Raw genomic sequence first — 14,340 nt, 5'->3', positions numbered from 1 at the left:
AATTCAACCTCAGGGCTCAAGCATTTTAAAGGGGACTAATTCAACTTATACAATCACATCTGACGATTTCTTTTCCTTGATACCAAACACATTATTAATTACTTATAGTTAATTAAGCTATTGGTTATTTTTTTAATTGATACTTGTTTTGTGCTAATAGTAATTATAATAATTGTCGCCCAGGGGTGTTTCCATGATCATAACATAGCCTAAGTGTTTATTTATAAACGATAGAACAATAGTAATAATAGTAATATCAACATAGTAAAGAATAATGATAAATAGTCCGGTTAATCACCAATATATACTAATATACTAAAGAAAGCAACATACAAAAAATACTTTTTTGAAAAACAAAGCTTAAATTAAGTGTATCAATTAGTTTGGATCAGTAATTTATTAAATTTGTAGTAGATATATATTAACAATTATATAGCTGTGTCATTAGAAATATTTTTTTTCCAATTGTTCTTGTATAGCGCAATTTCATGCTTTTATCTCTCTCAATGCTTTATGATCCTGTCACTTGTCTGGACCAGTTGGAAAGGGGGTGAAACCACGGGGTATCAGGGTAATCGCTTTTTAAATGTATTTTTAAAAAAGTGAACGACCTGAATTCGAGCTCGTGGGCTAAAACCTATTCAGACTTCTCAAGCCAACACGTTAACCACTCTGCTAGCGAAGAGCGTATGAACATGGAAGATCTTAGAGTTATCTATTGTTTGTATTTCTTGATTGTGTTCACTAAGCCTCAGACGACGATCTATAAAAGGGCAGCTTATACTACCACTTCAGTCAAGTACAATTTATTTTCATTGTTTGAGATACCAAAAAAAACAAAAAACCCAATAGTTAATTAACTAATTGGTTACTTTAAAAAAAAGATTCTTGTTTCGTCAGGTAAAAGAATCCGAGATAGGGTGTAGGAGAAATAACGTGTACAAACATTTGACCAGAGAGACAGACAGATAGATAGATTTGATATAAACTTAGTAAAATATATAGCCTACACTTGACTACCTAATCTACAGCTGAACAGGACTTCAGGCTTTACTTAGTCGTTACAACTAAAATATCAGCTCATCAACTGATTCTCGTATTAAAGTAAAGTTCCCCTTCCAGACCTTGCGGTCTATAGGGCAGATGATGTAAAGGTCATCTGTTTATGTGGCCTACGGCTAACGAGGGTGTCATGTGGCCAGCATAACGACCAACCGCCTTTACATTTCCCATTACAGCTGGTTTTTTTTTAATTCTGGGGTCATCCAAAGTTGTACCATCTTCTCACAAGACACGGTTCACACAGTCACTGGCCCCACTAAAAGTGGATAGATGACACTGGCTATCAAAAGCAAAATTAACATATGACATTAGACAAACAGTATTTAACTCACAGGTCTACATACACTCTATTTACAAAGTACACACTGGTCATTCTCACTAATCAAAACAATTGAGGAGTCATTCACAAAGGAGGTCACTTGGAGTCATCCAGACAAAAAGTCACTAATAATAAATAGAATAAAAATAAATATTAAGAAGATACGGACAGATAGTGACGAGTGCAATTTCAACTTGATCCTACATTGGGTGTGGGAGAAATAACGCACAACTTTTTTACCAAAAAGAGAGATTTATTTACGTTTTGTAACAAATTACTTGTACATTCTAAAAAAAAAGATAAACTGCAGGTAATCATAATGGTCAGTCCCTTAAAGCAACGGAACGAAGGAACTGCTACGAGAGCCTTCACCATCGAACAAGGACAAGTACCTAAGGACAGAGGTACAACAAGAATTATAAAAGCATGCAAAAAAAAAACCAACAACAACAACATTTTATTGTTCAATTGGCCATTAAATATAATACGACTTTTTGATGTCAACTTAACTGAGACATTTCTTTTGTTATCGCTATAATGATTTGATTTCTTATGTGTAAAGTTCAGTTGTAAGACACATTGCATCAAAAATACCAAAGGTATTATTGTTATAATAAATAATTATGTCTGCAATTAAAAACGAAAACTAACACAGTAATGAGTAAAAACTTTACTGGTGTACTGAAAGTGATTTCGTTGAGGGATATTAGATTTGATTAGAATATACAGTATTCATGTAATGACACTGAGTGACTCTTCCATTGAATAAATCCTGTCCTAAGGTTGTCTCTGGAGTAATTTAACAGTAAGCATCTCCTCTCACAACCTCACATACTTCAGACCTCTCTCCATGACAATACTCCATTTTGGAAGTGTATTAGTGTGTTTCTACCTGGAGATATTAAGTATTGAATGCTAATGTTTGATAATATGTGTATTAGTGTGTTTCTACCTGGAGATATAAAGTATTGAATGCTAATGTTTGATAATATGTGTATTAGTGTGTTTCTACCTGGAGATATTAAGTATTGAATGCTAATGTTTGATAATATGTGTATTAGTGTGTTTCTACCTGGAGATATAAAGTATTGAATGCTAATGTTTGATAATATGTGTATTAGTGTGTTTCTACCTGGAGATATAAAGTATTGAATGCTAATGTTTGATAATATGTGTATTAGTGTGTTTCTACCTGGAGATATAAAGTATTGAATGCTAATGTTTGATAATATGTGTATTAGTGTGTTTCTACCTGGAGATATAAAGTATTGAATGCTAATGTTTGATAATATGTGTATTAGTGTATTTCTACCTGGAGATATAAAGTATTGAATGCTAATGTTTGATAATATGTGTATTAGTGTGTTTCTACCTGGAGATATAAAGTATTGAATGCTAATGTTTGATAATATGTGTATTAGTGTGTTTCTACCTGGAGATATAAAGTATTGAATGCTAATGTTTGATAATATGTGTATTAGTGTGTTTCTACCTGGAGATATAAAGTATTGAATGCTAATGTTTGATAATATGTGTATTAGTGTATTTCTACCTGGAGATATAAAGTATTGAATGCTAATGTTTGATAATATGTGTATTAGTGTGTTTCTACCTGGAGATATAAAGTATTGAATGCTAATGTTTGATAATATGTGTATTAGTGTGTTTCTACCTGGAGATATAAAGTATTGAATGCTAATGTTTGATAATATGTGTATTAGTGTATTTCTACCTGGAGATATAAAGTATTGAATGCTAATGTTTGATAATATGTGTATTAGTGTGTTTCTACCTGGAGATATAAAGTATTGAATGCTAATGTTCGATAATATGCCATTGAAATGGACAACGGAGTAGAATCCGTACATTTTTTTTTTTTACAGTTTCGGCCTTTGCCTGTCGTAAGGGGAACACAACCCTCCCAAAAAGAAGGTCCTGTCCTTTGCTGGACTTTTGGCAATCCTTTCTTGGTAACGAACTAAACAGAAAGTGACATGGACAGCAAATACAGGTAGATGGATGTTTGATAGAGGAATTGTAGCATATCACATTATTGTCAGTGTATTTACAGTTTAATAAACCAGATGTACATGGATTGGAAGATCTCAAGAACTATGGAACTACAATAAAGTTGTTTTTTTTAAAAGTAAGGATGTGATGTTGTCATACAGCACATCTAAATATTTATGGAACATGCAAGAGCTTTATGCAAGAGCTTAATGCAAGAGCTTAATGCAAGAGCTTGATGTAAGTGCTGTAGGAGTTTGATGTAAGAGCTTGATGTACGGGCTAGATGTAAGGGCTTAATATAAGAGCTTGATGTAAGAGCTTGATATACGAGCTAGATGTAAGAGCTTGATGCAAGAGCTTGAAGTTGCAAATTATTTTGATTGTTCTCAGAGTCCTGCGTGTGATTCTGAAATTTAGCTTCGAGATTGCACCATTAGTAAGAGCTTGATGTAAAAGCTTGATGTAAGAGCTTCATGCGAGAGCTACATGCAAGAGTTTAATGCAAGAGTTTAATCCAAGAGTTTAATGCAAGAGTTTAATGCAAGAGCTAGATGTAAGAGCTTGATGTAAGAGCTTGACGTCTGCAAATAATTCAGATTTTTCACAGAGTCCTGCGTGTGATTCTGAAATTCGTCTAGGAGATTGAACCATTAGTAAGGAAGAAAAGAATTTAGAACTTAGTATTCGGCACTAAGTAACCATGTTTATCTTCATAAACATTCGCATAACTAGAAACACGGTTATATTTATCACCGTTGTCCTCTTTGTCCATAAATAGCCCAGGACTGGACTTTGCATTGTCTGGTTCGACATAAACACTAGTATCGATCAATGGCATATGAATATCGTTTTCTGATGGTGATACCTCCATAGATTTAGAGTTGCTTGTATATAGCGTCTTTACATCCGTTTCAGAGATTCGCATTATATTCTGAAGGTCAGGATCTACAAAGCCAGATTCAGGGCGTGGCAAATGTTCAAAATGGTTAGCGTATGTCGAAAAACGATTGTCCCAGTTGTTGTCGTAAGCAGAATCTCTGGAAAAACTGTTCACCTCCTCTTGGATGTCTCTGTTGCCTCTTATATCCTCTGCCATGCACACTGATTCCCTTAACTCAGCAGTGGCTCTCTCCTCTACTGGAATAATCGTGTCCTTCATCCTCATCAAGCTTTTGTTTGAGCTCGAGATGTCTTGACTTATGGAAACGTGCAGTGTTTCCAAGTATATCAAACTCTCCCTGACCGCCTCGGAGATTATCTGCTCGCTAACTGGTCTTCCGTATACTTCGGCTTCAATTAATAGTAATCGATTTCCTGTTTCAGAAGGAAACGAATCCGTAAGGAAAGAAATTTCTCTCTGGATGTTTTTTTCTGAGCTTACGTTAACGTCTTGAAGACTTGATTCTCCGGATGTAGGATCCTGAAGACTACTGGAGTCATTATCGTAGATGTGCGAGACACTATAAGTTGAAACTGTGGAAGAGACTTCTTCAATCGCATTTCTGGTCTTTCTAATTTTATTGGCTGTGCACATCTTAGCACCAGATTTCTGAGTTTTTCCAGATGTAGCGTAGGGTCGAGAGTACTTGCCGTCTGCTGGATCCTGCACATCCGAGTTATCGTTCTTGCATTTTGTTCTCTGCGAACATTTTCTAGAATAAAACACACTAGAATTAGAACATTTAAAAATTGTGTATCACTGGGTGTTAACTGGCCTACAAATAAAAGCACTATGTCTTTAGTCGTGATTATATAGGCATTATGGTCATAAAGCAGCCCCCTCCTTTTTTTATCCCTGGGTGGAATATGTTGGGTCTAAAGCAAAGACAGAGACCATAACAGCTTTGTATTGGGAACTACACATGGTTGTAAAATATTTTACATGTTCCGGATGTTCCCTCAGAGTTGAAGATAGTTTACTTCCTAGTCCAAACCTCCCGCAGGACGACGGGGGATGGGAGCGGGGCAGGGTTGGAACCAGGTACCATCGATAAATCCAAACGACAGTCCAGCGCGCAAACCGCACGACTAGGTAGCCATCCACATGATTTCACAGAATGTACCTCTGTGCTGTAGTCACTTAGGACACCGGCTTTCCCCCCCTCAACCCAGTATTAGCTAACATAATACTTTGTAATAACTTAAGGGAGGCAACTTATCGATGACATCGATGTTTATTTACAGGACATCACAAATACATGTAGAACAACATGTCTTGAGCACAACATCTTTACATCAGCTCTCCCTTGGGCGGAAATCGTTCTTTCTCTCTACTGTAAACATCCTTCCTAGTCTCGTGTCTAGAAGTGCGCACCTTCTGCACTAGCCTGGATGGCGGTGCGCATGGCAAGGTTATAACAATATTATACAAATCTATTAGTCTTGAGGATAGTCAAGTGTTAACAATAGCGAGAGAACTGCATTGACTGTCATTAGGTTAGGGCAGTGTTTCTCAAACTGTTCCACGGAACCCTTCTGTTTCGTGATGCCAGAAATAGTGTTCTACGAACTACTGGAATAACTAACAAGTAGGCCACCACGTGAGTTAATCTTTATAAAAACATAAGTGAAGTGTTCCGCTATATACAAGGAATGTGCTAAGTGTTCCGTTAAGGAAAAAGTTTGGGAAACATTGGTCAAGGGAATAGTCTCTAAACGAGAAGAAACCTTTGAATACTCACTGTCAATACCATCAAATTCAGGAACAAGAGATTACTTCATCTATACAATCATCTATGCAATCATCTATGCAATCATCTATGCAATCATCTATACAAACATATATACAGTCATCTATACAATCATCTATACAATCATCTATACAATCATCTATACAATCATCTATACAGTCATCTATACAATCATCTATGCAATCATCTATACAATCATCTATACAAACATCTATACAAACATATATATATATATATATATATATATATATATATATATATATATATATAGATATAGATATATATATATATATATATATATATAGATATATATAGATATAGATATAGATATATATATATATATATACAGTTATCTATACAATCATCTATACAATCATCTATACAATCATCTATACAATCATCTATACAATCATCAATACAATCATCTATACAATCATCTATACAATCATCTCTTCAATCCTTATTTTCCCCTTCTCTCTATGTGTGAAAAGACCAAAAAGTTGCTGATCTGTCTCTTAGTTTTTGTTTTGAAAACAACCCTACCTTTACTCATATCATTAATACCTTCAGGTAATGAAAATGAACAAAGCTAAGACTAAACAAAACTAAATGCACACGTCTTTGTTTCACATTGACACGGTTTTTACCCAAAATAAACATAGACGGCGGGGCGGGGTGGCTGAGTGGTAAAGCGCTTGGGTTCCGAACCCAAAAAATAAAACTCGTTCACCTTCGGCCATAGAAATAGATGACCTTTACATCATCTGCTTGATAGATTTCAAAGTCTGTAAGGGCTACTTTATTTTTGTTACGGAAGGAGCATCACATAAATATGACCTATATTAATTGCCTAATTTAACACTATCTGCATAGGAATAAGTAAATCAGCGATAAGTTAATATATTAAGAAAAAAAAAAAAAAAATGATTGAACATTGTTCTGTTCTTGCGTTATCTTTGTAGATTACTATAATTTTGGAATGGTTCGCAAATAATGAAAAAAAAAGCGAATGTGCTAGGGACATATAAGGGAGACAAACGTGTAAATTATAACATTCCGGAATTATTATTGTTTTATCTCTCTTTATTTGGAGAACTTTTTTTTTTTTTAATTCTGTAAAAAAAAAGATTAAATGTTACCTTGACGAGATCAATACAGCGACTGCCAGGATGGCCATGCCTAACAATACGATGCCTGTGATCAAACCTAAAATACATAAATGTAGAAAATAAAAAGATAACTAACCAAAAAAAATTTGCAACATTATAAATCTCAATGTTCAGTAATTAAACATCACTGCTCTACATATAGAATATCTTTGAACACTGTAGAGATTAAAGAATGAAAGTAGATATTATCAAATCCTGTAAGAGGATTAGTGTGCAGATTAATAGATTATTTATTAGTTATCTAAAATACTTTACCAATCAGAACAAGCTGTTCCATGGAAAGTAACTCAGCTGAAGACTTAATGATAATTGGAGCTGTAGAGACCTGTTAAATATTTTAAAAAAGTGTATTAACTTATTTTAGAATCTGTTCTCTTATAAGTCACAAATTAACATTTAACTCTTTGCTTCCTTTCTCTTTGAGATTCCTTCATTTGTCTCTTTCTCTATCTTAGTTTACTAACTGTAAAATGACATGACTGTGATAGCAGCAGTGGTCAAAGGTTACTACATATTCCTTACTGTTTGGTTGTTAACACATTATATCATAGGAGTAATGGACATTGCAATTTTCATTGTGTACTGATAATTACATAATGTCTTCTGTGTAAAGGAATATTATATAGTATCTTATTGTTTTATAAAAGTAACATTACATATTATCTTAGTTGTAAGAATCATTTACATATAATTCTTATAAAAGGGGTCATCACATACTTGTGTGTATGTATAGTAAAGTTCCCTTTATAGACCTTGCGATCTATTAGGCAGATGATCTTTAGGCAATCTGTTTCTTTGGCCAACGGTTAACGAGCAGGGTGTCATGTTGCCAGCACAACGACCAACCGCCTTTACCTTCCCCGACTAAATTCAGGTACCCTTAGAGCTGGATTGACTCAGGGGCGCCCTAAAAATCCAGAAATTCAAAATCCCAGTCTTCACCGAACCCAGAACCATTCGACCACCTCGCCCCCTTGTTTCTGTTAAGCACGACCTTATTATGGTTATGTCATTGTCAATGTTATCTGCGTCACTGTCTGTAATATAAGATGATTTTCTAAGTAAGTCACTTTTATTCCACTTGCGATGCCTCCTAAGGATCTTGAAAATCATTTGGCAAGAGAGATTCTGCATTAATGAGATCCTTGCGCGAACGGGTCTTCCCAGCGATGGCTTGGTCATGTGCGACGGGTGGAGGACAATCCTATCCCGAAAGTCATTCTTTATGGGAAACTTGAGTCTGGCTTTAAAAATTATGGTCGCCCCCACCTCCATTATGTGGAGGTAATCAAACTGGACCTCTAAACAGTGAACATTAATACTAAATATTGGGAAGACATAGATCGAGACAGTGAACATCGACACTAAATATTGGGAAGACATAGATCGAGACAGTGAATATCGATACTAAATATTGGGAAGACATAGATCGAGACAGTGAATATCAATACTAAATATTGGGAAGACATAGATCGAGACAGTGAATATCAATACTAAATATTGGGAAGACATAGCCCGAGACAGCACTAAAGTGGAGAGGGACAGTGACCAAGAAAGCTATGGATAGCGACAAAAAAACATGGGCCTTAGCTCTGGAAGAAAAGCGAGCCATACGAAAAAATGGCTGGTTCCTCTACCACCAAAGTGAAAGCCATCTTAACCCACCACAGATGTGGACGGGAGTGTCTCTCTAAATTAGGGCTCCACAGCCACATGAATATGTGTACTACGAGATAAACCATAGTCGTTCTACGACTGAAGGAGGCCATATATGTGTGTTGTTAAGACGCTAAAATTAGATCTAACCCACTTTTGTATTTAAACACTTCAATCTTCCTTCTTCCATACCTGTATCTATCTCTATCTCAGATTAAATATGCTTATAATAAGTAAGAAACCATCTCCTAAACCAGATGACCCAATCGTCTGTTGTTTTTCTTTTGAAAGAGGCAACGCCTTAGGTAAAGAATTAGTTATACCCCTTCCCCCTCCCCCCTCCTTACCTCATAGTTCTAAATCATGTTCCTGTGTTTATATTCAAAATACCGGCTACCCATTTTTTTCTATCTAAATCATTAAAGCGTGATAACTCTATCTAAAAGCTCAGAACTAGTGCAACACTGTGCTCCGCAGCTCATTTTCTTTTTACTGTATTCATGAAGTCAAGAATTAACAAAAGTAAGCTGCTCTCACATCGACTGTAGAGGTTTAAAAAGTAAAACTGAACTACTGCGTACATTCAGTGGTACATCTATATTGAAAAAATGTACGATTTTGTTAGAGTAGCGCTAGAGAAGTAACGAACGTCTTAATAGTTAGTATCTACAAATGCACTATGTAGTCACGGAGAAATGTGTAGGTACACAATTATATTAAGAAAAACGTAGAAAATCTTATCTTATATTTGTAATAAATTTGTAGACTGAGCAAAAATTATAAATCTGTGGGATTAGAAATATTTTAACCTTGTTTTTGCTTAGCGCAATTTCATGCCTCCAACTTTCTCAATACGCTATGAACCTATCACTTATCTGAACCAGTTGGGAAAATAGGAAAGGGGGGGGGGGGAGAAAGAAACGGATATCTGGATGAATTTTAACGTAATCAGCACGAAAAAAAACAACTCCTAAATACCCCCTCCCCTCACTGGTCCACAACTGAGATTGGTCCAATGCTATAAGCATAAAAGTAGCGCAATAGACAAGCCATACTTTATTTATTTAATAGGTTTTTAAAAGCATTTGAAAAAAAAAAGGGGGGGGGGGAAGGCGAAACGAGCTCATTAAAAGTGTTTCTTTGTGTGTTTTAAAGAGGGTTTTAAAAAAAAAAACGGTTCATAGAAGTCAAAAGCAACAAACAGCCTTTTAAATATTTCAATATGGAATTGAAAAGCTGAATTTAAAAAAAGAGATTACATATTAAGGTTATTCTGTTGTTGTTGTTGTTGTTGTTGTTGTTGTCGTCGTCGTTGTTGTTGTTGTTGTTGTTGTTGTTGTGAAGGGAGAGAAAAGTGATACTAAAATTTACGGGCAAAACTTATGTGAGCGTGTGTGTGAAGAGGGGGGGGGGGCATAATAATTCCAATTCAAAAGTCTATGTGGGTAAGCGTTACGATGGGTAGAGGTGAACAGAAAATGTGGCGTACATGGAGGAAAGAGCAGAAGAGAGAGAGAGAGAGAGAGAGAGAGAGAGAGAGAGAAAAAAAAAGATAGAGCCTTTGTAGTTCAAATTAAAAGTCTATATGGGATAGCATTTCTATGCACAAGGTGCGGGGAAAAAAGACGGGTGGGGTCCAGACATTGAGAATGGGTGAGAGAGAGAATGGGGGAGAGAGAGAATGGGGGAGAGAGAGAATGAGATAAAAGGAGGAAGAATAAAAAGTAAAGTAGCTATAATAACAATATAATAATAATATAGTATATAATACATGAAACACTGAGCCATACTTTAGAAATAAAAAAACAAAACCTAATGAAATACACAGACACAAAGTTCGAGGCACATTTCTTATTCTTTACGCTAAAACGAATTCGTACAAGTGCCCCTTCTTCTCTAGTACCAAATGGAATGGGTTGCCTGAATCAGCCAGAAAAAAACAACGACTTTCTCAGAGTTTAAGACATTCATTAACACGCATGACTAGATAGACACATACATGTGTAAGAAGTAATTATCTCCTTTATTGGAAGTAACATCTGTAATGTATAAGATAAGTAAGAGAGAGAGAGAGAGAGAGAGAGACCAAGCGTCAAAGAGAGTGAAATAAAGAGGGACATAAAAGAGCGGGTCTTCCAATTCATAGAGTACAATTAAAGGGCTGAATGCATGTGAGAGGAGCGTGTACAAATGCGTGCCGTTTTATGAAAAAAAAAGGTGAGGTTACGGCCCAGATCACAAAATATAGCCTATCAATTAATTAAGGTTAGGCATATTACTTATTACATATTCATTATTATCGTAATATAATGCCCGGTGCAATATGCGCAGCTAAGTTCGTCACTGCTCTCGTTCCCATGCCATGACTGTAAAGGTCTGCAGCAATGGACGGATGTACAATCTCACGTCATTTATATTACATTTTTAACCAGAACAAATGTCCGACAGAAGCGTTGGTTGTTTTTTAAAAAATATGCAGGTCGAAAATGGGTTTGCGTGGCTATGTGAAACAGTGCAATCATACTCTTTAGCCAAGACAAACAGACACAGACATTCTTTTGTTCCCCTGGCAATTAAATCATTAAATAAGAACAATCTGAAATAAACTTTGTCACATGTAAATTATGAGTGAGTCTGGTGTGAATGTACACTTTGTTTTTTTTTTATAGTTACAATGTTTTGTTTGGTGTAATGCACAAATTGTAAGATAAATTTCCATACTGACAACAAAGATTATTATTATTTCATTATTATTATTATTACTATTATTCAGAATCAAAGACATTATGGTTGTTGTTAATATTATTCTGTCTATCACCTTTAGATTTCAACAACTAAGCGCACCATTTAAAACCTGGTCTTGCAATATTCTGCAAAAAATGTGCGGAATCGCTACATCTGGTCACCTGATATTTCTTTTATTTAATATAAGAACTTTTTAAAAATTCAAGTGTATCAATAGATAGATAGATAGATAGTCAGATATAATGCCAGATAGACAAACAAACAGATAGATAGATATATACAAGGCTTTTTTGTGATGGTACGCAGCGGTACGGCGTACCGGCACCTTTTTGAAAAAAATAGTACTTATCTTGTATTTTGACGTATATTATTAATTTTTAGTAGTTAAAAGTTAAGCAATCGCCTACTGAGTACCGGCACCTAAGCCCTGAATACCGGCACCTTTTTTTTTTTTTAAAAAAAAGCACTGGATATATAGATAGATAGATAGATTATATATAGATAGATAAATAGATAGAAAGATAGATAAATAGATAGAAAAATAGATGGATGGATAGATAGATAGATAGATAGATAGATAGATAGATAGATAGATAGATAGATAAATAGATAGAAAGATAGATAGATAGATAGATAGATAAATAGATAGAAAGATAGATAGATAGATAGATAGATAAATAGATAGAAAGATAGATAGATAGATAGATAGATAGATAGATAGATAGATAGATAGATAGATAGATAGATAGATAGATAGATAGATAGATAGATAGATAGATAGATAGATAGATAGATAGAAAAAAAAAGTGTATTTACCTAGCATGTTTCAATCGCCCAGATCTAAGTGCTTACCCCAAACTTCCACTGATATTACTATTCTATGACACGGATGTATGTCTTGGTTATTGTGTAACGATCTCCTACTTACTTTGGTCTGACTACAAAGATCTACGTCACTGGAGGATGGATGACACAGGTCCGGGATTCCCATGACTTAAATCTGCGGAAGACGAGTTCTCCGTGGGGCTTGAATAGATGTTCCACAAAGACTTGGCCAAATCGCAAGTGAAAGTGAAGTACTAACAAATTGTTCAGTGCTCCTCAATCTGTGGGGTGCGACGGGCTCACTAAGTGTGCCAGAATTAGGGTTTTTTTTTTTTGGTTTTTTTTTGTTTCTTTAAAAGTAATTGTAATTTTGATCCTTATTTTTTCCACATTTATTATTGATCTAATAAATACGAAATTTGTGAAAAGAAAAAAAAATAGCACAATACAAATGTATGCAATAATGCATGTTTGACACGTGTCCTTCAGTCCTAATACATTGCTCTTTTCATCTAGAACAAGACGAGGACACAATTTGTTTTTTATAAAATTCTCCTCTCAATCCAAATTTAAATCGAATCATGTTTTTCAAGAGTATTCTTTTATTGTTACCCGCAGTGATGTAATAGTGACGTTCAAATATGGCAGTACTGGGAACCAATTCAATATTTAAACAGGATATTTAAAAATAACGAAACATTTGTATTCATACACAGAGGTCAAGGTCTATCAATGAGACTAGCTTATTACGTAACTTTAACATTGATTACTGCTAGGTACATAAATGTATTAGGTACAAATGCCGAGTCAGCTAAATCTAGCATTCAAGATCCTTGTCCTATAGGTGCAGTGTCGAGATCATCGGATTGAGAAGCTCCGGTGTATGGCTTCCAAGTTGAACAGAACGCTTTTTTTTTTTTATTACCAAGCGTTTAAACACGTTATTTATCCCACACCCAATCTTGGATCAAGGTGAAATTATTTTGACTAGTTGACAACACGAGAATCCATTTAAAAACATTACGAATTATTTAATAAACTATTGTTAATTAATAATTTTATTTGGTATATCGAACATGGGAAAGAAATGGTACATGACTGAAGTGGTAGTATAAGCTGAATTAGTCCCCTTTATAGGCTCGTTATTGGAGTGTTGGTGAGTACTACATAAAATATAGGACGAGACTATATAAACAATAGATAACTACATCTTACAAGTTTATAAGCTCTTCACCAGCAGAGTGGTTACCGTGTTGGCTTGAAAAGCCTGAGAAGGCTTGAGCCATGAGTTTGAATTCAGGTCGATGCCCCTTTTTTTAATTATTTTTTAATAGTGCTTTTTTACTTTTAGTCTACATCTACTACAAAATTTAATTACATGACTGATCCAAATTAAAACTAATTGATACAACTATGCTTAAAATAAGCTTTGAATTTTTTGTAAAAAGTATTTTAAAAATACTTTCTTGTTGTAGGGCACAGCTGGAATCCTCTAACCAGCTAATAGCTGACTCACTGAAAATTTTTTAGATCACACTTCTTTGATAAAAAAAAAACAAGTTGTTTGTTGTTTGTATATTTCTCTCACCTAGTAATTCCGAATAATATCTATGTAAATTTTGCTCAAGAAGTGAATATCTTCCATATAAGGCTTTAATATCTATAATACACAGGTTATTTATATTCCCTAATATCTCATTTTTCTATAATTCATCTTATCAGCTTGAAAACTCTTCATATGTGAGTGGACACGAATGTCAAAAAAACGGCCCTAACGATTTTCCTAAAAAAAAAAATTGACGGTTTATGCATATCTTTGGGGAAACAAAATAACTAGGTAACTGGCCACACATTGAGCATTCTG

At 34.8% G+C, this 14,340-nt stretch overlaps 1 protein-coding gene across 2 annotated transcripts; it reads right to left on the bottom strand.

The window, feature by feature from the left end:
* Window positions 1-2,207: 2,207 nt before the first annotated feature.
* LOC106067750 (uncharacterized) lies at window positions 2,208-12,707 on the bottom strand. 2 transcript variants are annotated; one of them, XM_056018852.1, is made up of 4 exons: window positions 12,580-12,707; window positions 7,506-7,575; window positions 7,221-7,287; window positions 2,208-5,043 (listed from the first exon to the last, which is right to left on the bottom strand). In XM_056018852.1, the coding sequence occupies exons 1-4, from the start codon at window positions 12,640-12,642 to the stop codon at window positions 4,062-4,064; spliced, it is 1,182 nt and encodes a 393-aa protein (XP_055874827.1). In that variant the 5' UTR covers window positions 12,643-12,707; the 3' UTR covers window positions 2,208-4,061. The 2 variants fall into 2 exon arrangements, with proteins under 2 accessions (XP_055874827.1, XP_013082461.2); XM_013227007.2 differs by lacking the exon at window positions 12,580-12,707 and adding an exon at window positions 12,468-12,575.
* Between the last annotated feature and the right edge of the window lie 1,633 nt (window positions 12,708-14,340).

This window comes from Biomphalaria glabrata, chromosome 2, assembly GCF_947242115.1.
Source record: "Biomphalaria glabrata chromosome 2, xgBioGlab47.1, whole genome shotgun sequence".
NCBI lineage: Eukaryota > Metazoa > Mollusca > Gastropoda > Planorbidae > Biomphalaria > Biomphalaria glabrata.
Note: the sequence above shows the minus strand (reverse complement) of the source record. Positions and strands in the feature narration are given on the sequence as shown.